The 25,907-nt window shown below is 37.5% G+C and overlaps 2 protein-coding genes across 2 annotated transcripts; one reads left to right on the top strand and one right to left on the bottom strand.

Annotated features, from left to right (window-relative positions):
• Positions 1 to 934: 934 nt before the first annotated feature.
• LOC144526867 (retinal homeobox protein Rx2-like) lies at positions 935 to 5,532 on the bottom strand. The gene is made up of 3 exons (XM_078264568.1): positions 5,250 to 5,532; positions 1,899 to 2,155; positions 935 to 1,372 (listed from the first exon to the last, which is right to left on the bottom strand). The coding sequence occupies exons 1-3, from the start codon at positions 5,530 to 5,532 to the stop codon at positions 935 to 937; spliced, it is 978 nt and encodes a 325-aa protein (XP_078120694.1).
• An 8,655-nt stretch (positions 5,533 to 14,187) lies between these two features.
• LOC144526721 (excitatory amino acid transporter 1-like) lies at positions 14,188 to 24,740 on the top strand. The gene is made up of 11 exons (XM_078264346.1): positions 14,188 to 14,217; positions 19,662 to 19,869; positions 20,145 to 20,282; positions 20,930 to 21,137; positions 21,252 to 21,294; positions 21,383 to 21,461; positions 21,622 to 21,796; positions 22,212 to 22,445; positions 22,544 to 22,738; positions 23,412 to 23,546; positions 24,605 to 24,740. Exons 1-11 carry the CDS (start codon positions 14,188 to 14,190, stop codon positions 24,738 to 24,740), a joined length of 1,581 nt encoding a protein of 526 aa, XP_078120472.1.
• Positions 24,741 to 25,907: the final 1,167 nt, after the last annotated feature.

Genomic DNA, 25,907 nt, shown 5'->3' with positions numbered 1-25,907 from the left:
GAGAATCCGGGGTTAATCGCTTTAAAAGCAGTAATTAGGTGTTAAGAGGTATGCTTGTCTGTTTAAATTAGCCTCTGAGCCAGATTACGGTCTGTGACTTCCGATAACCTCTCCCATCAGGGCTCAATGCTCTCCAAAAGGCCTGTTTAATGATTCAAATAAGACACACACTTATCACTTTTAAACCTAATCCAACTTAAATTTAAGTGGGAGAAGTGGCTTTAAAATACACATTTGTGCCCACTTACAAAAGACCTGAAAATGCTTGACAGTATGTACAAATACCAAGAGAAAACCCAACCAAACAAACACACAAGGAGAAAAACCTCCTTAAACAAATTTGTAGAATTTATACAAAAATGGTCTAGTTCTAAAGATCTAGATACCAGCAAATGTCCAAAGCACAGCACAGTGTTTGTTAAACCTCATAAAAATATTATGACTTTAGGGTAGCAGGAAAAACCTACACCCAGGTATGTGTAGAGAGAGTTAGGGTCAATATTTAATTTGTTTTTTAAATATTTTATTTCCACAAAAAAGGAAACCCCTCAATTAGGGACCACAAATGTTGCTACTACTGACCACATGGCTCTGCTTAGCCTCTCATGTATTACAGTTTGTCAGCACGGTCTGCACAATTTATCAGAAATTTCAATTTATGTTGAGGATTTTCTCTAAACAACAATTAACAAACATTTTGAGCTAAACCAAAATAAATGACCCCCAGAGATTTGCTAATTTTAAGATTTTTTTAAGTCTTTTTTTTTTTCATCCCAAGAAGTTTATTTTCAGAGTTGCATAATAGCGTCAGTGAAAAAAATGTCTGACTCCTTTGGTGTCATGTATCCTCGCCATGGGTACATGAAACAAACAGTGGAAAAGCAGTTTGTAAACATTCACGGGAGCAGCTCAAAAGTCCTTCTACAGTGCCACATCACATGTGCTGCCAGGTTTTATCCATTGACTGAATGTGCTCTTTGGCCTTCATCCTAAGTGCTGCGATGCTTGAACTTCTGTCTTCCTCCATCGGGTATTTATCGTTGAAGCTTAGTGGGCACTGGTAGGGAGGAGGGCCCATTGGCTGCATACCTTGGACCATGCCAGGTGGTGTGTTGAGGAAGCTGTGGCTTGGATAGGCAGGCTGCAGGCCCTGTGGTGAACCCATAAACCCTGGGATGGTATGCATGGCTGTGGCACTGGAGATGGGCGAGGTCAGCCAGGGATCTAGTGGCATTGGGTTTCCCACTGGCCCCACGCTAGGTGGCATCGGAGGACGATTGAAGGATAGCATGGGGGAATCATGGAGCTTCATGGTGCTAGTGTCCATCTTTTCTTGTCGTCTCCATTTGGCCCTTCGGTTCTGGAACCACACCTGGACAAAGAAAATGAAATAAGATGAGATGGTGCAGCGAGGCACTGAGACACAATAGCAAAAATCATTGCTCAGAAAAATATTCTAATATCTTTCACAGATTGTGCTATATACCTTCTAATACTACCGCTAAGTGATGTAGAAGTTGGATACATTCAAATTAACTTTGACCTCCACAAACATTTTGATAACATTTAGATAAAACTAGTAAAACAGATTTGAAGGTTGAAAATATGGTTTTAAGAGAAGTGTTCTATGTTAAACTTTATTTGTAAACTTATTTGTGGATTGACTGTTTCTGCTGCTGGGTGAAAAATTAAGTATGTGGAAATTTGATGATAACGTGATGAATAAATTGTGGTGTATTGAATTATAAATGATTCAGCAGTTTAGGCCTCATTAGCCATAAATTAATGTTAATGCTGCAGTTCTCTGCTCAGTACAACACAGGCCGTGTAACCAATACCATTACCATGTCTGTGTACCAACACCATAATATACCATTAGGATGTCACATAGTCCTTACCTGAACTCGAACCTCAGGCAAGTTAACCTTCATTGCCAACTCCTCACGGCTATAGACGTCTGGGTAGTGGGACTTCTCGAAGGCTCGTTCCAGCTCATGAAGCTGATAGGTGGTGAATGTGGTACGATTTCTTCTGTGTTTCTTTTTAGTGTGGTCTTCCTCTGTAATGGCCTCTGGAGACCCCTCAGCAACATCCATTTCCTTCTGCAGGTTGCTCATTTCTTCATCACACTTGTCACCAGAGAAAAGGTCCGATTCTAAAATGAAGGACAGGAAACTTATAGTAAGAATTGTAAGATGCAAGAAAATGTATATCCATTTAACACCTTTCAGAATTGATTTACTGTAACAGTTGTAACAACCAACTGTGTGTAACTGGTATCATGCAGTAAGCAGTCCTTAGTTTGGCAACAGACCATTTTGAAAAATCTTATTTGGCCAAATCTCATTAAAGCCAAGGACGTAAGGATAAAGCAATAAAGGAGGGGTAAGACTACTGTATATTTAAACCCACAAAAGCAAACGTCTCAGGCAAGGAGTCTACCATTTTAGGGACAATAATTTTTGTGCACTATAACTTTAAAGTGGAGTAATAACATGGCATTTGAGTGAATCTTTGGGAGTTTACACATCAAAGCTTCTTTTGGTTTTCCAAAGATAACTTGTTGCATTATTTATTTATAGTAAATAATTCAAAAGTTTTGACACCTCAAGATAATAAGTTAAGCATTTCTCAGAGCAGCGATTCATAAAGTAAAACCTTACAGTAAGTGTTTTTTATGAACAAACCAAGGCAGAGTAATATGTATGTGTTTGACTTTCCAAAAGTCACTCCCCACATTACTTACTCGCCATGTCACCCTTTTTCAACCAGAAATGTAGTAACCAGTGTCAGCAATATCTGGCCATCCAAACTTTGTTGCATGAACGTAGCTCACATTCCACCAGCCTCTTATTTTTATTACATCAAAGATGTCACCAGAAGAAAACACCTCTAAATATGTGATTGCTGATCATTCCAAATACATGTAACATTTTAACCTAAAGCCTCAAAAAGTGAAAATCGTAACCCTTCTACTCATGATAAAACAGCTTAATGACTGATTCCCTTTATTGAGTTGAGGACTTAAACACCAGGAGTTTGGCAAGTCCAAATGACATCACATCTTTCACTGAAGTCATCTCTTGCAGTAATCCCATAGGAACAGATGCTACCAGCGAGTCCCCGCCTCCTCTAATCTAACAATGGACTTTAGTTGGCTTCTGCACAAGCCAAGTAAACAGTCATAGTCCAGATTGTGTCTTCCAAACGGATGTAGAGCAAGTGAGCCATGTTTGTGTGATGCACCAAAGCTTGCTAATCATACCAAATTGTTTTAAGGCAATGTGGTCAACAGATCATTGGTTGAAATAATAATGCCAGGCAACAAAAGCTTTGTGTTCAACGTAGTTAGTGAAAACTTTAAAACATGATTGATAGTGTACACCATGAATAGGGAATGAGTGGGATTATGGTTACTGCCATTATGTTTTTCCATATTTCAACCATCCCATTTAAACTGTGTTATTATTGACCATAATGTGGTGAACTCAAGATTAAAGCCAATGGGTGAGCTATGACAGAGAAGGTCTGGCCAATGGAGGAGTACGAATGAATGGACACAGATTACTGTGTTGGGAAATTGGTGATTTTTTAAACCCTAAAATCTAATATATAAATTAAAGTTTAAACCCTAATATCTATCTGCAAGATTTGCACTTCAATTTAGATATTAAAATAACTTTTTTGTTTTTTTAAATGTTTTTTTTTTTTAATTGATTGCTCCATGACAGATATGGCAAACTATGAGAGTGCTTAATGCCTGTAACTTGTACGGATATAATTGTATGCCAAAGCCTGAAACTTTGTGGCAAAAAATCATCAAGAGTTACATCTAGATTTAGTATGTTGTGGCTACTGTATGTTCACATACGTTGTAGCTATGTCAGTATAGCATTCATATTTTCAGCTATTAAGCATAGACACATAGAATTATTGTGTCTGTTGATTATTAAAAAACGCAGTTTTCAGGTGTACACATGATGCATAAATCTTTTATGTTGACAGAGTAACAGCTGACTACTGATTTTACAGTAACAGTTTTGTTTTTAGCTTTTTGCAAAGTCTGTTAAGTGGTCATTTTGTTGATTTTTATAAATACTAAAACGGCTTCATGTCTCTAAATTATTTCAAAGAATATTGCATTAGATAACTGCATACAGCAGGTTAAAATGTTCATAACCTTTGAAAGGTCATGTCTGTCACAGGCTTTAGTAGGATTGTTTAGCAGTAGAAGTGAATGAAAACTGAAGTATGATCCAAGCAACATTCAAGTAATTAACTTTACAGTAGGTAGTGATGGCTGTCAACAGGCTAATTTCACTGGCTTCTTAACCTCTTATTTCCAGCCAGACCCACCAGTATGAAACCTGTTGTGTAGACAAGCATTGCTCTGATTCACAGAACATTATTTTAAAGTATATAAAGTATGAAATATGCTTACATTTGATTGATTCATTAAGATAGCATACAAAATACCAGGGCCCTGGCACTAAAACACCTGAAGTAATGTAACTGAGTTTCATATTTGTAGCTGCATGTGTCAAGTCAAAAGAAAAGAAAGTCCTGTTACATGAAAATGTGTGTAAATGATGCAGAAGACATTTATTTCTTTTTGATTTATAGTAAAGGTGAAGCCATAATAAAATTACTCAGATTACACTTCATATGGATTAAGTAAAATTTTAGAGCAAGCAGACTCTGATATTGTCAGATATTGTGAGCGGGTTTTCTCTAACTTTAAAGCACAAGAAAATCAGGATTCAGCAGCTAAGCTGGGACACTCATGAGCAAAGTTAAAATGATCTAAGTCACTAAGAGCCGGTTGTTATTATTTCATCTTTCTGAAAAATTACTGGTTGTATCTTCATAGATGAAGCACACAAATATAAATGCACTTACATATAGTACTATGCTCCCCCTTTTCCACTCACACAACTGCAATTATTGTTCATTTTGCAAATTGGGGGCTTAAGTACAAGGTATATTTAAATACATACAATCAAGACATCCAAATAACTCATGAGAGTGGTTACTAAAAGTTAACGTTCTTTATGGAAGGGCGCTAGTCCAATACATTGGGAAAACTGTGTGGTATTGGGTTTTAAACCGGACATAGAAGGCTCTGACAAACAATACAGCACTACTTCCACTTGCTGTACAGTTGAAGTAAAAATCCCCATTATCATCTTGAAGAAATGTATTATAGTTTATGTGGCATTGTTTCCTCAATGCCACACCATGAGACTCACCATGGTAGGAAGAATGTTGGGAACTATCACCCAATTCTGGAAGGTGTCCATAGGGGTCCGACGGGACCTGCTTCTCAGGGTGTTGTGGGTTTTCTCCATTGACTTGCTGCCTGTCATCCTCGCCTATCGAATGGAGTAAAGGGTCCTGGTCTTTAGTGAATCCCAGTATGACATCAATACTGTGGACCCTGCCTCCACCGCTTGACCCAGCACCTTTTGCCATGTCATAGTTGTCAAGACAACTATCGTCCACTATTCCCAGGGTATCCATTGACAAATGCATACGAGCCTTTTGAGACACTTTCTCTCTTCTTTGTCAGAAAAAAGCAAAATGCTACCAAGTAAGACAAGCAGACCAGTTGTTGTACAGAGCTGTTGTTCTGGTTCACGTGCAATCGAGGAGATTTATGTGAAGCGTGAGGGCCGTATCATTCAAGGATCACTTCAGTGAGGCTCAATGTATAGTTTACGTCAAAGCAGAACAAAGTCACATCTAAATGAGAGAAAAGAAACAAGACATAACAAATACAGTAAAGCTGTGCAAAAAATTGTAGTGGATATTAGACATGTCAATGTGATATCAGCATTAGCAAGCACGCTCCCTTGTTTAGATTATTAAGATAAAATACTTTAAATAGTGAGTCTGAATATCTTTTTCTACCACAAGAACCTTTACCAAGTTATGCTGTGTTGAATGGATAGTCAGTCATGTGTTGTTGACTGCACGCAAAAAAACGAAGAATTCCAAAGTGAATCGTGAAGAATGTGTTTATGTGTTTGTAGTGTCTGGAAAAAGTAATCAAATTCTCTCTTAGGTCTGATTCCAATCAGTTTTGTACTTGTACATTTCAAACTTCAGAATTTGAAACATTTTTACATAGGTCTACCCAATGACATTTGAAAACGTCTTGACAGGCACCCAAAAGCAAGCTGCACTTGGATAATATTTTCATCTCTTTCTTGAATACAAATGAGCATTATGGAAACTCATGCATCAATAAACAGAATTGACACAATTGCACAGTAAAGAAGTACGTAAAGTAATCTTACCTTCTTTCAGATTCCTACCACAGATTCCTACTACTACATGGTGTCTCTCTGTAGTCCATAAGAAGATGAATAACACTGACAATATCTACTGTAGGCACTTGTTACTCCCAGTTAAGTCCTTGAAATCCCCTGCACACAAGTGAGCAAGGACCTACCGTTGGGAGTCCTGTGCAACAAGCACATGTAATCTCTTTCTCTCCTGACAAAACTCTCCTTAACCACACAAGACACCAAAGCTTGTGGGGGAATGGTAGTAAACCAAAGGGTTTAAGAGGTTTATTAATTGGAATCCTTCCCCTTTAAGAATGACTGACAGTTGTTTTCTGGTCAAGTAATTGCTCCAAATGTGTCCTGCATTCAGACCACAGAGGGAGGCCATTGCTAATGAAGCCTCAACAAAACTTTCTTTCAAAAAATCTATTGTCTGAAAGATAATAGCTCGTACTGAGAGTTTTCGCTAATCCCTTCATTATAGACAATGTAAGGGAGAAAAGACACAGAGATGGACTTTTAAGTTGAATGGCTACACACTGTATTCAAAAAATAATTTCATTCAAGTAGGCACTTAACTCTTTATGAGCATCATTGCTTAGGAATAGCTGGCTTTACTAATGAAATAAAAATAAAACAAAGAAGTGAATCACTTTAGCATATTGATTATATTATTTTGTAAAAAAAAAAAAAAAAAAAACGGTATAATGGTTACCTATTTTGTCTAAATAGAAAGAGTTAGTATTAATAGCACATAAATAATAATTTGAACTGTATAAATAATAATGATAGTCTGATGTCAGATGGATTATTTTTCATGTCTATACCAGGGGGACCTACAAGAAGTCAAAAAAACAATGAGTTTAAAGAACAGGTCCAGAGAAGCAAAGTAATAAGGTACCATCCTCTATTAAACCTAATAAATTCAAACAAGCAATTAGTGGACAAGACTAATGTTGAACCCAGTCCTCATCACCCCTTTTAAGTTTTTTTCAGTTCAGTGTGTGGCATACAACCATATTGTTTACGTGTGTCAAATAAATACATAACAAATAACATGGCCTGTTTGACGAATAAGCTTGTTCATGTTGTTGTGATGGTTCACAGTAGAATTGGGTTGGGGGCATCAGGGGCCCTCTATCCTGCAGCCTGTAAGTTTCTCCTCTGCCAGCTGGCACAACCAAAGCATTGGCAGCTACAGTAGGTGTTGCACAGATAAATCCTATCCTTAATGAGCCTTACGACTTCACTTGATTTCCTCTGACCTCACTCTTTCTATCTGAAGATATATTTAGGAGTTCTTTTAATGCCAGGCAAAAAATCCAACATGGAAATTGGTGCCAAACTTATTTTTCCGACAGTGTGTTGTGTGTATTTAATCTGGGAAGACAAATGTTTCAGGAATGTAAATTGAGGTGATTTTGCATTAAGTTCTGAAGCATCAACCAAGCCACATTTTATTATGTTATTATCCATTTAACAGCCTCACCCTTTTCGGGGTTGTTTGCCTAAATTCAGAAAGATTGTATAGTATTGATGTTAGACTCTTGTGATGAATTAACACACAACGTTTCTAATGATTTATTATATATATAATTTAGCACAAAAAGTAAGGAAATTTGTGTTTGGTAGATTATTTCTCTGTGGTAACAATGCTTGTTGGCAATATTTTATACTGTTGAAAAGCCTGTTTAGTTCCCTTTCAAATGGTGCCCCATTTGTAAGGAACATCCATTTGTGGGATGAGCAGCAGCGCTGAGTATGTGGGTTGCGCCCATGAAAAATTTGCCAAATCTTTTCTGCCAATGCCAAACAGCTTATTCTGCCATTGACTCGTTTGGTGTTTGGTGGATTGGATGATTGAAGTTTGAAGAAACAAGACATATTAGCAATTGAACAATGTATTCATTTCACAAACAGGAGCCTCAGTAGCATGTGGAAGAACCATACACAGCCGCAACAGCCTGGCACCTCCTCCTCATGCTGGTCACCAGCCTGGTCACACACTGCTGTGGGATGGCATCCCATTCTTCAACCAGCATTTGTCGCAAGTCAGCCAATGTGGTTGTGTTGGTCACTCTGGCACGAACAGCATGCCCAAGCTGATCCCACAAGAGTTCAATGGGGTTGAGGTCAGGACTGCTGGCAGGCCATTCCATCCTCTCCACTCCCACATTCTGGAGGTAGTCTCAGATAAGCCCCGCCCTATGGGGGCGAGCGTTGTCATCTTGGAGGATAGAGTTCGGTCCCAGACTGTGGAGATATGAGATTACCACTGGTTGCAAAATCTCATCTCTAAATCAGGCACCTGATTAGCAGCATCTGGGGGTACCAGAAGCTCAAAACAAGTGTCAATAGCAATAGCAAAATAACCTGTTTGGCAATGGCAGAGAAGATTTGGCAAATTTGTCATGGGCGCAACCCACATACTCAACGCTGCTGCTCATCCGACAAATGCATGTTCCTTACAAATGGGGCACCATTTGAAAGGGAACTAAACAGGCTTTCCAATGGTATAAGATTTATTGCCAAAAAGCATTGTTACCACAGTGAAATAATCTACCAAACACAAATTTCCTTATTTTTTGTGCTAAGTTTATATATATATATATATATATATATATATATATATGGGCTGTCAATCGATTAAAAAATGTAATCTAATTAATTACATACTCTGTGATTAATTAATCGAAATTAATCGCATACATAATTAACGGTGCCTGAACCGATATTTTTTAAGAAAGTAAAAAAAGAAAAGAAAAAAAAAAGGGTACTAAACAACAGTCGGTGACATTAAAGAACGGCTTGTTTATTGCTAAGGCCATATGGTCAAAATTAAATGATTTAATAATAATGTATAACAATAACAATAACTTATTTCACTAGTAAATTGCTGTTGAACGACAAAAACAACCACCAGATGGGAAATGGATATTTACAATAACTTCAAATGCACCACGAGGATGTAGTTTACCAGTTTCATTGAACGCATCGTCTGTGTTGTTTCTCCGACGGCAGCTGCAGATTGTTACATACCGGTGTTGAATCCTCTACAGTAAAACCAAAGCCCGTCTACGGAAAGCCGTTCCACTCCCTATTCAGCCCCATTGTACCGAATTTGGTTGCAGTTCCATCAGAGTTCCACTGGGGGTGATCGCGGTCCAGTGCTAAATGAATGGGACTCTATGGAGCTAGACGGCTAAATTTGTCTCTTTCGCCTGATTGTCGTTGAGAAATCTCAGATTTGATTGTAGTTTTTGCAAGTTCAACATGGATTATAGGTCAAAAGTTGAATGAACGAGTACTTGTGTCCTTTCGATTTCTTACAGGTTGAGTCGTTGTTGCCCATAACACGCTAGCATTCTGCTAATGAATGCTGATTGGTCAGTGAAGGACTGATTACGATCGGAGATCCCGCTTGACGGCATCCAAAGCAGAACCAGAATGTCAGAGTGAATATTTCGGCGTGGTATTTAAAACATTAGCAAACCTCTTTCTAGCACGTGTATTAACAGGGAGAGGCTAACCTGTCAGCTGTGTTGTCGATGCCTTGAGAGAAAAAAGGAAGTGACTCAGAGCTTGCCGTAAAGCAGTATCTCTGGAATGCAACATTTAAATTACTAGACAAAAAATTATATCCTGAGAAAAGTGGATTTTGAGGGGTATAGCTCCATAGAGTCCCATTCATTCTGCACTGGCCTGTGAGCGCCCCCTATATGGAACTCTGGTGGAACTGCAACCAGTTCAGAAGCCGGAAGTAACGAGAGAGTGGAACTTCTTCCCTTATTAGAAATTCTTTGGTAAAATACAGTCAAACTTTACACCGTTTAGCGTTAGCTGTCAGCATTTTAACCGTGTTTAATCCAGCTACTAGCTAGTGGTAGGCTAACGTTAGCTGCTGTATATAGTGTTAACTTTGTGTTACCTGTATCGTCTTCAGAGCATCAGAGAGAAGCGCAGACATATCAGTGGCACCAGATTTCGGTAGCCAAGGTTGGCAGGAAGAAGATTTTTACAAGTAAATGTTCCAATTAATAACCCAGGCAGAACATTCTCATCTCCCTCCTTCATTTTACAGTCGAATGGTGGCTAGAACGGCTCCGGGTCAAACGTCAATATGGAATGGATTAATCTGCGTTATTTTTTTTAACGCGTTATTTTTTCTCAGATTAATTAATCAAAATTAACGCATTATTTTGACAGCCCTAATATATATATATATATATATATATATACAGTATTTATATATTATAGACCCCTAGACTGCCTTGAAGTTTTCCCTTGTATACTCTGCAGTGCATTGTACCTGGGTTATTTGACAGGGCATAATTTTTGTAAATGACCGCATAGACATATAGCGTGTGTTCATATTCACATCACTTTTATGGTACTAGCAGTCAGGGAACGTTTTGCTAGCATTGCATGGAACAGCGTGTGGTAAAAACTGTTTTTGACACATATTAAAAACCTTAGGAAAGGGCTTCCATCCATGGATAAACCACCTTCTAGGAATCAGGGAGATGCACAGAAACTTAGCACTTTTCTGCACGATTGGCACATACCTGAGTAGCTGAGGAATTTTAAATTCTAACAAGTTTAAAGCCACCTGGGAACATTGGGCTACATTGCCAATGCTTTCTATGAGCAGAATGACTGTGGGTTTAGTGGCTTTGGCTGAACACCTTTTCTTGGTTGTCAAGGTTGTTTTGCAAGAAAGCAAATACTGCAAAACCCATTTCTTTTGTCTGTGAGCAACAAGCTTTGCCTCTAGATGAATAAAATAAAGAACTTAAAGATGTCCCTGTGGCAGGGATTTGCCAGGAAGTAGGTTGTTATTAAATACACACTTTTTATTGATTAATAAGGTACTCTTATATTTATGTAGTTGTTAAATGAATGTTTTGTTGTTGTATTGTGTTCTATCATGTCAATATTTTGTACTAGGATTTCAGAATATTATTCTGGCAATTAAAGGAGCATTATTTTCCTTAGTAAGCTGATACCATAAGACGGTCAATGGATTTAGAAGATAATTAGTCTCATTATTTAGTGATGCAAGTGAGAAGATTCATTGTTTCAGTTTTTCAAGAAATTTAGTATACTGTGAGAAAGGTTTGAGGTAACACATTCATTTTCTAGACCACAATTGAATATTAACAATGTTATCAGTAGGTAATAATTTATATAAAAAGATCATCTGCTATTTTCAGTTCTGGAAATCTGGGCCTCAGCCTCAGCTGCTTTTGACCATTCTTTTTTGTTATGTCATAGCAGGAAAATAACAGCTGTAATTAATAATGTTAATGATGGCTCAGTTTCATTTCAAATGTTTTAGTACGCCATTATTGAAATTACACACCTATATGAAAATCAGCCTATAACAAATTAGTTATTAATTACACCTGTCTGCTCTTACATTTGTATTTGGACATTTGTACATGCTATGCTACTGTGGACAGATAATTATAGCTACATAACATTCTTGGATCTAATTCAAACATGTCTGATCTCCTTTACTGCTTGGCCAACTTCATTAATGGCTAATATTTATATGAGACTTGAACGATGCTCCTAATACCTCCCAAGTCGTAGCTGAGGAAAATTGCTAATCATTTTATCACATTAATATATTAAAGCTGTTCCCATTTACTTGTTTCCCTATTATCCTAATTGAGTACAAATTGGTTAAGAGGGTGCAGCGTAGCTATCAAGCTCTTTAGTTTTAACAGATGACAATTTAAGCCCTTGAGATCCTATTAGCAAGAAAGCGGCTAATGTTTCAAGGCGCTGTGTCAGCTTACAGGGGAAAAGGGGGATGGTGAGTAGCAGAGGGATGAGAGGGAGATGTTTGAAAGGGAGGGTAAAAAGCTGAGAGACATGGTCATGTGATCAGTTTGAGCCTTAAAGTAAAGTAAACGCTGACTGTGTCACGTCTTGTACAGTCGTAAACATGCTGGTTCATGATCATCATCACTTTATTCACTGCCAGAATGGAATGGTTTAAAGTTAATTTTGTTAAGAATTCTGAAATGTTGGTACAGGATATCTTACCTGGCTATACAAGTCAAAAAATAGTTACTTACATTTTTTTCAACAAGACCAAGTAATCTAATCTGACTGTCAAGTAACAGAGGGGACAGGCAAATGTCACAGTGAAATGTTGAACCAAATCGAACAATACTGTATGTCCTATAATATGTTCTATTTGATTTATGTTGTTTATCTAGGTACAAGACAATTAAAATCCCTGTCAAACCAAGGTTCACATATACGCATCCAGGGAGAAGCAGGCTGTAGTTGAAGTGCATCCTTGGTGGATGTAGAGGAAGTGCCTGGATTTGCTTATTTTTAGTCCAATGCTTTTGTCCTATTACTAGTCATTTACTAGCCTCTAGCCTATTATTTACTATTGTAACTGATACAGATAAAGTTAGTTGAGGGGAAAATACATATTTGTAGCATTTAGGTACTTTATCTTATAATCTTTTGGTCTGTAATAACAGTCAAAGGAGTTACTGTAAAGATTCGGCCCTTCCTTGACCTGATTAATACTTCCCTCACATAAAATCTTAAGTCCTCTTTTACCGTTTAAGCATTAAGCTGTTGATCAAATGTCACAAAAAAGATCACTTCTGAGTACTTCAAAGACTGGGTATTTAATATGTTGACAGATGCAGCTTTCACAAATAATCATACTGTCAACAAAGTGAATCATTTCTAACCTGAAAATTAAGTGATTATCCTGCTATATGTCAACATGTCACCCATGAAAAAGACCTTTTTACAAAAACAAAATGTTTCATACAATAATGAAAGGAGCACAGGAATGTTGTCTTGAAGTAGAAGTACTGTTACTTGCCATTAATATTATTGCAGCATGTTGGATAAGATTAATCATTTTGGTACAAACAAATGGTGGTAGAATTGAGTGTCAACAAATTTGGATAAGAAATAGGAACAAAAATGCAACTTAAAATTACTGCAAAATACCATTCATTAGTAAAATGTTATATTTAATATCAATCAATACAAGATAAATTAAAATGTGAATAGTTATTTTTATCTTGATGATCACTTTATTGTACATTTGAATGTGTCCCATACAGTATCTCTGTGTGCTCTGTCCTGAGTCCAAGACGCCTAGCATAAGCATAAGGACAGAGTATTGAAAAATTAAAGGGCAGATAAAGAAGCAGGTGGCTTAAAGTACAGCTTTGGTGTCTTAGCATTACCATATTGCAGTAATGTTGTTAGCAGGGGAAAACAATTCACACCAGGAATGCCTGGAGTCCATGAGATCATTAAATGAAACATTATCTTATTAACCTAATCACCTACTCACATTGCACTGTTTTGATTTGGTTAAGAAAGCTGTATACTGTACCTGTCCTCATCTACTTTACTATGACCTCTTGTGGATCTTTGAGAATGTAGTCTCTCCTGTTTTATCATCCTGGTGGTATTATAAACTATTTTCTTCATGCTTGTAGGCTACTTCTCCTCATTTTTATTCCAAATATATCGGGAAGGAACTTGATTTGGTGAAACATTTGCACCCCGCAAAAGAAAATGTCACATTTCATATTACATTATGTTAACCGTTCACACAATACAGTTACGTAAGCTAGTTAAATTACCATGGTTAAACGGTATTTGCTCCTAACCAGTGTATTGCTATGTGTACATCCATAGCAATCCCCACCGATCGGCCCCAAAATGTTCCAGTTAGATAGCAAACATATTCTTTGTAAATCTTTAATCTTTTCATCATTCCCTGAAAGAACCAAGCAGGCCTGCCTCATTGCTTGATCAAACTTTTCTTTAAAACTTGACATTTATAGCATGTAGGTTGCCAGTTTGAAGTGTGTTGTTTTCCCCCCGAAGGGAACGGAGTATGACAACGGCAACACACAGAGAGCGGAAGGTGAGGGACATCTGGCGTGTGTTGTCAGGCAAATATCCTAGAAATGTTCTTCCGTTGCTCCAGACTATGTTTAGGCTGGCTCACCGGATGTACATTGCTGCCTTTTGTCCCTCCCCTTTCACCTGCTCCGCTATCTGTTAGGGTTTCAGAGGATGTAGGACCCAAATGCAGAGACGGACAGGCAGTGTGAGCTTTGAGGATTTAATAAACAAATAATAAGGTCCATACTAACAAAAGGTGTCCTGAGAACAGAAGGCAATTCCAAAAATAGGTACAAGCAGAATCCCAAAAACAGGAACAGGCAAAACACAGAACAGTGACAAGCAATCCACTGACAAGGACGAACGAGAAACACCGAACAGCAAACAATAATCCGACAAGAGCCAAAGACAGAACAGAGACTAAATAGACTAGGTAATGAGGGAACGAGAGGCAGGTGACACAAGGGCTGGGAAACAGTTGAAACACATTAGGGCTGGGAGAACAATCAAAAAAGGCAGGAAAACACAAGACAGGAAGTAAAACCAGACAAGACAAGACAGAAAACCAGACTATCAAAATAAAACAGGAAACAGAGCAAAACAGAAAAACAAGACTACCGCAATAAGACAAAACAAGGAACAAAATAACAAAACCATGACACTATCTATTTTGCAAGGGCTCCATCACTGCATCCGTTTTTTCCCCCTATCCCAGAATAGATAAACAGTGTAGCCAGAACATACTCCAGTGCTGACACAGCTGTGGAGATAAGTCTGGCGATGAGAGACTAGGTTATGTTAGTCTGGTTTAGGTTTTGGTTAATTATTTTGTTGTTTGTTGATTGGTTTAAAGAAATGCCAATAAACCAGACCACGTTGGTATGTAAGGGTGGTCTGCTCAAGCCCTGACCCTCTTTTAATAAGATTAGTTTTAAGAGCTGCAGCTTGGCACAGACCTATGGTTACTTGATGTCTTGGCCAGGCCTGCACTCCTTCACCTCATTCCCTTACGCTGCCGCTTTGTCTATACACGAAGATGATCTTCAGATTTACTGAAACTGTGACTCAACCACAGACCTAGATATTGTCTCTTACGTAGATAAAACACAATCAGGATTCGTAGCTTATCCTTAATAGCTTAATCAAGTAATTTGTTGTTTTAACAGCCGACCCCTAGTTCTGACATGTCTATTTATTTTAGCTCTAGAAAAAATCCAAAAAGGGATGTAAAACTTTTAAAATATTAAAGAAGCAGACTTATTTTTTTCACACTCTAGCTAGATGTAGAAAATAGCTTGAATAATCTTCAAAACATTTTTTTAAATGAATAATGAACACCCTATGCCATCTGAATTTAAAGAAATAACTGACTTATTATATCTTTTCAGGCTGCCACCCTTTCAGTTGGACAATGAGAACTTAATTTCATTACAATTTGCCTTTTTACTTAATTGGAGATAACTTACACATTAGCGTTACCTGAGATTGTTAGGTGAATAAATAATAGTTAAATAATAGTTTTAAAGCACACTGGCTAAGAGATATGCATAACTGTTGCTTTTTTTACGGTGGCCCTGAAGGTCAAAACATGAAAGCATTTCAGAAAACATTTCAACATTTCAGAAAACATTTCAACATTTCAGAAAACACTTTAACATTTCAGAAAACACAACAGCAAAGTGCTGTCCAAATGTTGGTGTTTTCTGAAATGTTGAAGTGTTTTCTGAAATAATGTTTTGTTTTCTGAAATGTTGAAGTGTTTTCTGAAATGCTTTTGTGTGTTGACCTTCAGGGAAACCGAGCCCTGATGATTTATTAAACACAGAGCCTAATCTGCTTTTCTGGCTAATTTGAGTCCCAAGGAAATAAACCCCTACCCAAAGCTACCTTGTAAGCCTTGCTCACATCCGTTGATGTCACACATGCATCACACATAGCTACACAGGCAAGCAACTTTAAACTGCCTAAGTCACACCCGCACACAATAAACTAAAATCCACTTCATCTTTTGCGTTTGTTCCAAATGGTGTTGGTATCTGATTAGCCATTGTATCATTATCACACAATGTATTCTAATTGATTGTATACAACCTGTGTTTAATAGAATTCACAAGTATTTGTGCATAAGGAAAATTCATATATTATTTCATCAATCACAGTGCTGTTCTGTCCACTAAATTGACTAATAAACACTGAGAATACTTAATTTATGGTAATTTGTGGCAAACATATCCCTTCAGGGGTGTTTGTAATATGTAAGATTGCAAAAAATATGACTAGTACTCAATCTAAACCTCCATCCATCCACTGTAACAAATACGGTGTACATTGGGGAAAACACTTTAGTCATAGTAATGGCCTAAGCTGAGTCCAAAATAGGTCAAAGACTGTGCACAGTCAAGTCAAACTCAAGATCAAGTTCATATCAGCTTAAGCCCAAAACCAAGACCAAACCAAATCTTTGTAGTGTGTCATTTGAGAGTTAACTATAAACTTGAGTATCACTCAGGACTGTTGATTGGATTTGAATATGCAGAGTCAGGAAACCACCAGTCATGTAGTCTACACTGTTGTTTATTAAGTTCACCTGTACAGTCTAATACAATCCCATACACCAGCTTTGTAATTGAACCTACCTTTATGAGACTTATTATGTTCAGCTTTTGTTGACATTGTGCCAGAGATGTGTTGATTCAACTCTGTGAGCTTTTTAAGGCCGCAGTTAGTGGCTAATGCATTATATTGAAAGGTGTGTCTAACGTACTCCATCTAAACTAATCTTTCATCTATTTCAGTAAGCTACACCTTCTGCAGGTGGCAATTTAAAAGACCAATTTTTTTCCCTCCTATTTGGTACATATATCATATTAGCAATTTTGGGTCTATGCTGAAAGCAGTATGTTACTGTCCAGATATCAAATATGATGAGAAATTAGAAATCTCTGTTAAAATGGTGATATAAATGGAAATTTATTTTTTTCCTCTAATTTTTTTGTTAATATGACTGTAAACTCAACATCAATGGCAGCTTCTGTCTAAAATGCAAATCCACCTGTTTTTGTTTTTTTGTGCTACCAACATGTTCCACATTGCAATAGTACTCATTGGGTTTACTTGATCCACATTCAAATGCAAATATTTAGAGTAAAAATGCTGTATACCAATATTGTTATATATATATATATATATATATATATATATATATATATTTATTGTCTGTGTCTCTGAGACAAACATGAAGTGGGAGCCTACTTTAAGTACTACTTATCACACCTGCTAATCCCCGCTTAATGGATATGTAGGTCATACCGTATTTTCTCTTTACAGCGCTTTCCACTCTATTCAACAATTCAGTATGAAACAATCTTACGATAATTATGCTTACTTTTGTCATAAATAATACAGCTGTGTTATCTATTGTGTAAAGTGCTGCCAGTGACACACACTAAAACATTTAGGCATTTTAATATGTTATTTAAGATCCTTGGTATGTAGAATATACTCCACAAAAAGCACAGTTTACCTGTTGTGCTACACTAGTCATCAATGTTCTTTAGCACTGTAGTCAGTCTTGCTATGAAGAAATAATATAAACATCTATGCTTACACATTTTTCTTCCAACCAGCTGTTTCTAGTAATGCTCAAACTCCTCCCTGGAAATGCATTTGCACTTGTTTCCTTTTCTTCTGCTCCTGCTTTACTGTCATATTTACTGTATCACCTCCTCCAGTGAAACTCTTCAACTTATCACCCAATATTTGATTCACGAGGAACACCATTGCTCAGTTTAAATAGATGTTATTCAGTCCTACAAAGAAAGGGGAAAGAGAAGCCGAGGGCTAGTGAAAGGAGAAGTGTAACACTAAAATCCAATCTTATTAACAACAACAAATTTTCAACAAGAGCTGCTTGCTGTTCAAACTTCCCAAAATGAAACCTTGCCTATTGTGTGTCAAGATGATTAGACTGTATCAATAACTTTTGGCTGGAGTAAAACCGCTACAGAGCCTAGCTCATATCCGGAAGACTGCAGACATTTGAGAGTCTTTACCTTCTCAACAAGAAACATTAGGATAAACCCTCAGGATGTAGGCCACTGCTGTCCACCACACTAGCCAGTACTAATTACTTAAGTAGAATGGGGTTACACAAACACAGATTAAAGCAAGTACAGATTTATCAATGCAATAATATCACACAGTTTTACATTGTGTTTTACATTTTACAATGTGTAGATGTACAATGTGTAGAAACAATAGTAACTACAGATGTATTACAAGTTACAGATTTTACAGTTCACGTTGCTGCAAGGAATAAATAAATATTCCGTAATTAGTAATTATAAAATACTGTTACGTGGACACAAGCTCTGTTTTGATTTCCACTGATTGCTAAGAAAGATATCTAGAACTTTAGATTCCCGATTATAAAAATTGTGCTAATTCAGCTCTGTTTAGTTCCGGTGTATATTATATATATAAAATATTTTCAAAAATAGGCATATGCTAAGTAAGTGCTGTAGTACAACTAGCAAGAGACAAGTTATAATTGAGGTACGTTTGGAGACACTACCTTATTTAATCATTAAATTAATAAATATTTCTATTGTATCTCTTTTCGGTGTTGTAGTTTGTAGACGGTCCCTAAGCACTCTACTAAACTAAACTCAACTAAACAGAGCTGAATTAGCACAACTTTTATGCATTTCTTTCACATCTACTGCAGTCAGATTCACTGTGTTCACTTGGAAGGAATCACTTCACATGGTTAGGCACTTTTAATGACATTTCAAACATGTTAAAGAGGCTAAATGCACATCTAACACTTGCCCTGTTTCACCCTCCTGGGTGCAAACTGTAGCAGAAGGATAACACCGATTGTTTTCGTTTTTCTCGCTACTGACAGCACTCCAAATTTACAAACAACAGAGCTTTTATGTGTTGAAATCGACCAGAATTCTCCTTTAACTAAATCAAATCATAGCCCATTAAACTGCTATACTTGCAGGTATTATACATTTTTTAGTTGCTGTCTATTCTAAATTGAACATTAACCATTGGCATATGACCTGAGGGAAAGGCGCAGACAAAAAGCTGATGATTGATGTAGTAGAGTCATTGTGTGAATTTGTTAATCCACTACTACTGTGGTGACTGGGCTTCATGCGTTAAGACTGTTCACGGAATAGCATTTTAAAGGTAATCTTTTTTTCCATCAGTACCACGACACTGAGAAGAATGTGAGGATTTTTTTATTTACTTGTGATAATACTTGCTTGTTACTTCCATAGACAGGTTGTTATGTAATGTTATTGATGTTCACAATATTACTCTGCTTTCATGTTGAATATTCTAGTTGTTATGTCTTTTGCCAAAATTAGTTAGGATTAATGTCTAAATGGTCCTTGTTCTTTTAATGCTAGTAAGAGATCTGCCCTTTTCTGCAGTCTATACTGGTTGTAGAGACTAATCAGGAAAGAGATGCTGCCAAGTCCTGATGACCTGTCTGATTTGGACTCAGTAGAGGTTACCGAACCCCAGGAAACCCAAGTGTACCGCAAATGTAAGAAGCCCTCAGGTCATGTATCGTCATCCCAGAAGGGATCTATTATTATGGCTTTTCTCAAGAGAAATGCTTTTGTTGTTCTTACAATGGCCGCTGTTGCATTAGGTAAGTGGTTTTCAAACACTGTAACCCCCACAAAACCTGAAAATCTTTTTAATCTAAAGTCTTTTAATCTACCATTGTGAAGACAAATTGCAACCTGATGCTTACTTGCTTTGTAATATTACATTCAATACAATTATACTTTTTTGTCCCCTTGGGGAAATCTTTCTTGGCATATGTTACCTATCCAGCACTCCTCTGTGTATTGGCTCTTCTGCATTTGGTATTTTGAATTCACCCTTTGACAGCTTGCTGACTTGTGTTTATGTTTCTTCAAGGGATTGGCTTGGGCTTTGCTCTACGACTCGTTAATATGTCAGCCAGGGATGTCAAATATTTAATCTTTCCTGGAGAGCTGTTGATGAGAATGCTGCAGATGTTGGTGCTTCCTCTCTTTGTTTCCAGTGTGATTACAGGTTAGATCAAACTGGGTATTCAGCCACGATTTTTTAATCGATCAGTAAAGAATTGGTTTGACCGACATTACTCATGGTAATAGCTTCCTGGTAATAATCACCACAGTAGATAAACACCACCAATAGCCACACTAGTGGCTGGTGCAAGTGTAACTTAGACTTAAGACAAATGAAAGTGGATCACAGCCTGTGTGTTGACCTGGGGCTCACAAACTGAGTCTGAGATGTTCTAAAATTATATTTAGTTCCCCCAGAAAGGATATCTAGTGTATACAATGCTTTCAACACCTGACCTGATTCTCTAGCTGATTTATTTTTATGTAACCAAACCTGAAACATCTTGAGTTTGCATAGTAGTTTATATTAACATATATTATATTAATATATATGTGATATATATATATATTTTTTTTAACATTTAGCTTTTTACCTTAGTTTTAGTTTGATATTGTGGCCTTCCCTGTTCAAGTTGAGTATAATTCAAGATGTTTTAATGTTTTCTTCCCACTGTATGTGGGGCCTTAATGATTTCTTAACTGTACATACCTGCATGTCAAAATATTTGTATTTAAATTGTCCCATTAATATATGTAATGTTATTTTACATGTTATATATTATATATTACAGCCACATATTTTTATTTCAGGAATGTCATCTGTGGACAGGAAGGCTTATGGGAAAATTGGGCTAAGGGCCTTCAGCTATTACATGGTCACCACGCTTATTGCTGCATTCACTGGCATTGCCTTAGCTGTTCTGATCCAACCAGGGAAATCATCCAGGGCTGCCTCAGTGTCCTCTAGTGGTAATGCAGACGCTGTGCAGCCTGTGGATTCCTTTCTAGATCTAATCAGGTGTGTATCTTCCTAGGAAACTCAACAACATTTGTAAATTACAGACAACAATGTAATGCGTCGCAATTAAACTATTGGCAGTTAAAACACCTAATTAATGTTTTTGGTTTATAGAAACATGATTCCCTCAAATTTGGTGGAAGCTTGTTTCAGAAAGGTAAGATCTGCAATGGCTATTATTTGTTCTATATCATACTGTCACGGTTTCATACTTACCAAAACATTTTCTTATACTTTTTATCTAGTATAAAACAGTTTATTCCAGGAGTGTTTCTACAGGAAAGAGTCTTGGTGTCATCAATATGACAGAGACCAGTAAAAAAAGTAGGATTCCTTTTTTTGTTCTAATTCGATTGGAAATAAATGTTTTTCTAACCCAGTGTCCCTTATGCTGCTTTAATACATCATCTGCCTGCCTGCCTTATTGTTGTTACATTGTCACTACACCACCTAGTCTTAAAGCTATTTCCTGGGATCCCTATAGATGACACAGTACCAGTGCCAGGCACCTTAGACGGATTCAATATTTTGGGTCTATTGGGCTTTTCTGTTGCCTTTGGCCTCATCCTGGGCAGTATGGACACTGAGGGAAAACCTCTGAGGGATTTCTTTGACTGCCTGAATAAAGCCATTATGCATCTGGTCAACATAGTCATCTGGTAAGCACAGGAGCATATCATGAAGATGACTTGGCCGTGTGTTTACTTGTTATTAATTATTAATGCAATTAATTGATCTGTATGAGCTATCAATTGTACGCTGATACCTCTCCAAAGACTAGGGCTTAGCAGCAGTCATCTCTAATGCTTACTCTTAATTATAGTGCTGATTAAATGCTGTGTTTTATTTGTTTTTGTGATAAGGTTTTGGCACGAGATAAACAATTAATTGTCTGTGTGTTTGTTACATGCCTGAGGTTGATTGCTTGTGATTTACTGCCTAGGTGATCATCTGTGTGCACTTGTGTGCTCTATCATGCTAGCTATGAAATCTTGTGAAAACATATTCAAATGACTCCAACATTAAACCTCTCTTATTGCCTCTCCTCTGCTGTGTCTCACCTCTATATCACAGGTATTCCCCGGTAGGAATCCTCTTCCTGCTGGCAGGACAGGTTGTGAAGATGACAGACACTGGAGAGATAGGTCATGAAGTAGCCATGTATACTCTCACTGTGATTACTGGCCTCCTAATCCACAGCCTCCTCACCCTTCCCCTCATCTATTTCATGGTCACACGTAAGAATCCCTTTATGTTTATGGTTGGTCTACTCCAGGCTCTCACCACTGCCTTTGGTACTTCATCCAGGTGAGCCAGAGTCTTGATATTAAACATAACACATGACAGATGCATGAACAACAGTGGAATGGCAGCTTCATTTATATACTATATGGGTTTGTACACAGTTCTGCAACCTTACCTGTGACATTTTACTGTATGGAGGAAAATCACAACATGGACACACGAGTGACACGCTTCATGCTCCCTATTGGGGCCACAATGAACATGGATGGTGCAGCACTCTATGAAGCTGTAGCTGCGTTATTCATTGCCCAGGTTAATAATATGGATTTTAACCTGGGTCAAATCATTGTCCTCAGGTAAGCTCAACACACATTGAGCTCAGACTGGTCAAATACTTGTTTCAATTAATCCATTAACTAATTTTCATTAGTTACTGAAGACTTAGTAGTTACATCAGACTATATCCTATTTAGTTTTTACATCAGACTATTTCCCATAGAGTTGAGAAGGTTTCTTCTCAGTGCTTAAAGCTTTAGTGCGTAACTTTTTGATATTTATGAACGTCCGTTACATTCAAGCCATTGCCAAATGAGTTGCTACAAAGCTAATTAAGACTATCAGCTCCACACAACTCTCTCTGTATTTCTCAGTATGTCTATGTTCAGAAGATTATGTCGTCCGGTGACTTTCGTGCGCAGAAACTCAAGTGAAGATAATTACCTCTTCTGAAGAGTCCATCATGTTTTTTTAATCCTCTGTGTCCTCCTTGGCTATTAGCAACTGTGTGGAGATGGGGTGGGGGGGGGGGTGCGCATGTGGACGTGCTGACAGTTTTGTTGTCATTACTTAGAATTCCTCATGGGGTCGACAGAAACTACGACTAAAGCTTTAAACAAAAATGCAAACTTTCGGCGTGTGGATCCACAAAAATGAGTGTCAAACCTAAGAGCACTGTTAATGGGTTGTGCCTGTTTTTTTATACACTAACAAGGATTACATTACATAACCATTCCTGTTTCTGCTGTTCAGTTTGATTGTCACAGCTGCAAGCACTGGTGCAGCAGGCATCCCACAAGCCGGTATGGTATCCATGGTGATTGTGTTGGAATCAGTTGGTCTGCCCACTGAAGACATATCACTGCTCATGATAGTTGATTGGATACTGTAAGTGCACATGCAACAAACATCAGTTTCAGATCTTGAGAGTGGGAACATTTTTAGAACTTTTGATCATTTGATCTATTTCTTCAAAGGTCTATTTGAGGTTTTTGAGTTTAAGGTAAAGGTTGGGGATAGGTATGTGGTGAACGGTTAGAATTAGAGGTTAGTGATTGTGATTACATTAGATCAATGAGGGTCTTTACAAGTAGAAAAATACAAAGTTCCCAGAGTTTAGAAACTGCATTTTTTGTTCCTTTCTGTTTTAAAAGTCTATTGTGTAGGATTTGAGTGATCTATTAGCAGAAATGAAAAATATTATTAATTATGTTTTCATTAGTATTTAATCACCTGAAAATAAGAAATGTTGTGTTTTCGTTACCTTAGAATGAGCCGTTTATATCAACATATGGAGTGGGTCCTCTTCCACCGATTCTGCCACATTGCGCCGCTATGTTTCTACAGTAGCCCAGAACTGACAGTTCAAACAATGGCTCTAGAGAGGGCCATTCGTGTTTTCGCGCTGACCACCATAGTTCTCCTACATGCTTGGCACCATACAGTCTATGCTTGGCACACATGAGAAGTTTCAGTTGGTTGCAATCTGCAACCTCACAGCAAGATGCCACTAAATCCTACACACTGAACCATTAAAGCAACACTAGAGAATTTTTCCCGCCTCGGTCCCCCTACAGATTGGAAGCGTAATTGTCCATTACATTACATGCAAGTTTGCCAGATCAGGTAGGGATCTGTAGTTTGAATAAACTGGACAATGTAATGTAATGGACAATTCTGCTTCCAACCTGTAGGGGGACCGAAGTGGGAACAGTTCTCTGGTGTTGCTTTAACTGAAAAAACTATGAAAACATTTTCGACGATTAATCCAGGGTATAATGTTATTGATTTTGCCTGTAACATTGTTAACTTTTACCCTAAAAGTATCCTGTAACTTTACATTTTGTAACCACCCTAAACTTATGTGTGTATAGTTGTGTAAGTAGTAAGTGTAGTAACACTGACAAGTTCCTAGTATAACCTCAGATCTTCTTGTTTGTTGATAGGGATCGGCTAAGGACTACCACCAATGTGCTGGGTGACTGTATCGGTGTGAGTGTAGTGCAGCATCTCTCCAGACATGAGCTGCAGCGCTTCAGCCCTGCAGAAAAAAACTTGTTGGAAGAAAGCTCCCAGCTCTGAGCACCATGAGGCTTTGCACCATCTTCTATGTTATTGTAGAATGATAACAAAATACTTTTTTGTCTTGGTTAAATTAACAAGGTGCATTTTACTACCCAGTATACAGTAGTAGTTGATAATCATTTAGCTTGCAATATGGACAGTTATCCCCAGGAACACATTTTAGCTCTTCAAAAAGAAACGTTGTGTGAAAAAAGATGTTAGTGGAATAGACGTTAGAAAGGGGCAGGTCTTCTCCTTTGTGAATTAGTTGCCCCTGCTTCTGCTCGTATTAGGAAGAGTGATACATTTTGGAGACATAACCCACAGCACTTGAGGAACAGGAGGAATTAACATCACACTCCCTGCAGCTTTGTAGTTTCAGCTTGATGCATAAAATAGTGGTGTTCTATGTACAGTATGTTTGTTATAAAATGTTAAACTTTAGGATTTGATAAAACTAGTATAGGCTGACAGTATTTGCACAGAGAGTATACATGTTGTAATAAATTAGTCAGTTTGTGCCTGTATACTGTAACTGGTGTTGTCTTGGGTTTATTTTTAGTCTGATTTTGGCTCCATAATGCTTACATTTTATGATAAAACCTTTGGCTGCCATTATTTCCCACTGATAGAATTCCTTTCTTGAAGAACAGCAGAGTGTACTTTGTGGATTATGGAAAATTAGATTGATGTTGAATAGTATACAGGACTTTAAAGAAACAGACCATAAGTTAGGGTGCTAAGGGTGTTATATTTTACAAAATATAACACAGGCTTTACTGTACATGTACATGTTATCAAGAAGTCAGTCCAAACCATGTACCATAAACATGATTAGACCAGCACACTATTTCCTTCCTTGTTGCATTGTAGATATGTCTTTCATAGGGAACATTCTACCACCATCTGGTGGCAGGACAGTCAGCACTCAAGACAAAAAGAAATATCTGTGACCCAGTTACACATGGGTGATGAATATAAATACATATAGAACTGTTTAGCACTCTGTGAAAGTAAACACAATACAATGTAAGCCTGGAACTGAACCGATTATTCTTTTCTTTTTTTTCTCTGCAAAAAGCTACAGGAGTGTGCAGTTTATTAAGGAAAATACAACAGAACATTGTCATTTAATCTTATTGACTATAAAAAAAGCACTCAAAGATCTTTAGATAGTTCTCAAAA

The sequence above is a fragment of the Sander vitreus genome, chromosome 12, assembly GCF_031162955.1.
Source record: "Sander vitreus isolate 19-12246 chromosome 12, sanVit1, whole genome shotgun sequence".
NCBI lineage: Eukaryota > Metazoa > Chordata > Actinopteri > Perciformes > Percidae > Sander > Sander vitreus.
The sequence above is the reverse complement of the archived record's forward strand: the minus strand, read 5'-3'. Positions and strand labels throughout refer to the sequence as shown.

What these genes read in the sequence shown, in the direction of transcription:
- LOC144526721 (XM_078264346.1), top strand. Translation starts at nt 14,188, where the DNA reads ATGACAACGGCAACACACAGAGAGCGGAAG. An exon ending in TCCTTTCTAGATCTAATCAG is followed by an intron (nt 21,138 to 21,251) that starts GTGTGTATCTTC and finishes TTTGGTTTATAG; the next exon opens with AAACATGATTCCCTCAAATT. An exon ending in ATGATAGTTGATTGGATACT is followed by an intron (nt 23,547 to 24,604) that starts GTAAGTGCACAT and finishes GTTTGTTGATAG; the next exon opens with GGATCGGCTAAGGACTACCA.
- LOC144526867 (XM_078264568.1), bottom strand. Translation starts at nt 5,532, where the DNA reads ATGCATTTGTCAATGGATACCCTGGGAATAGTGGACGATAGTTGTCTT. An exon ending in CCAACATTCTTCCTACCATG is followed by an intron (nt 2,156 to 5,249) that starts GTGAGTCTCATG and finishes CCTTCATTTTAG; the next exon opens with AATCGGACCTTTTCTCTGGT. An exon ending in TGCCTGAGGTTCGAGTTCAG is followed by an intron (nt 1,373 to 1,898) that starts GTAAGGACTATG and finishes TTCTTTGTCCAG; the next exon opens with GTGTGGTTCCAGAACCGAAG.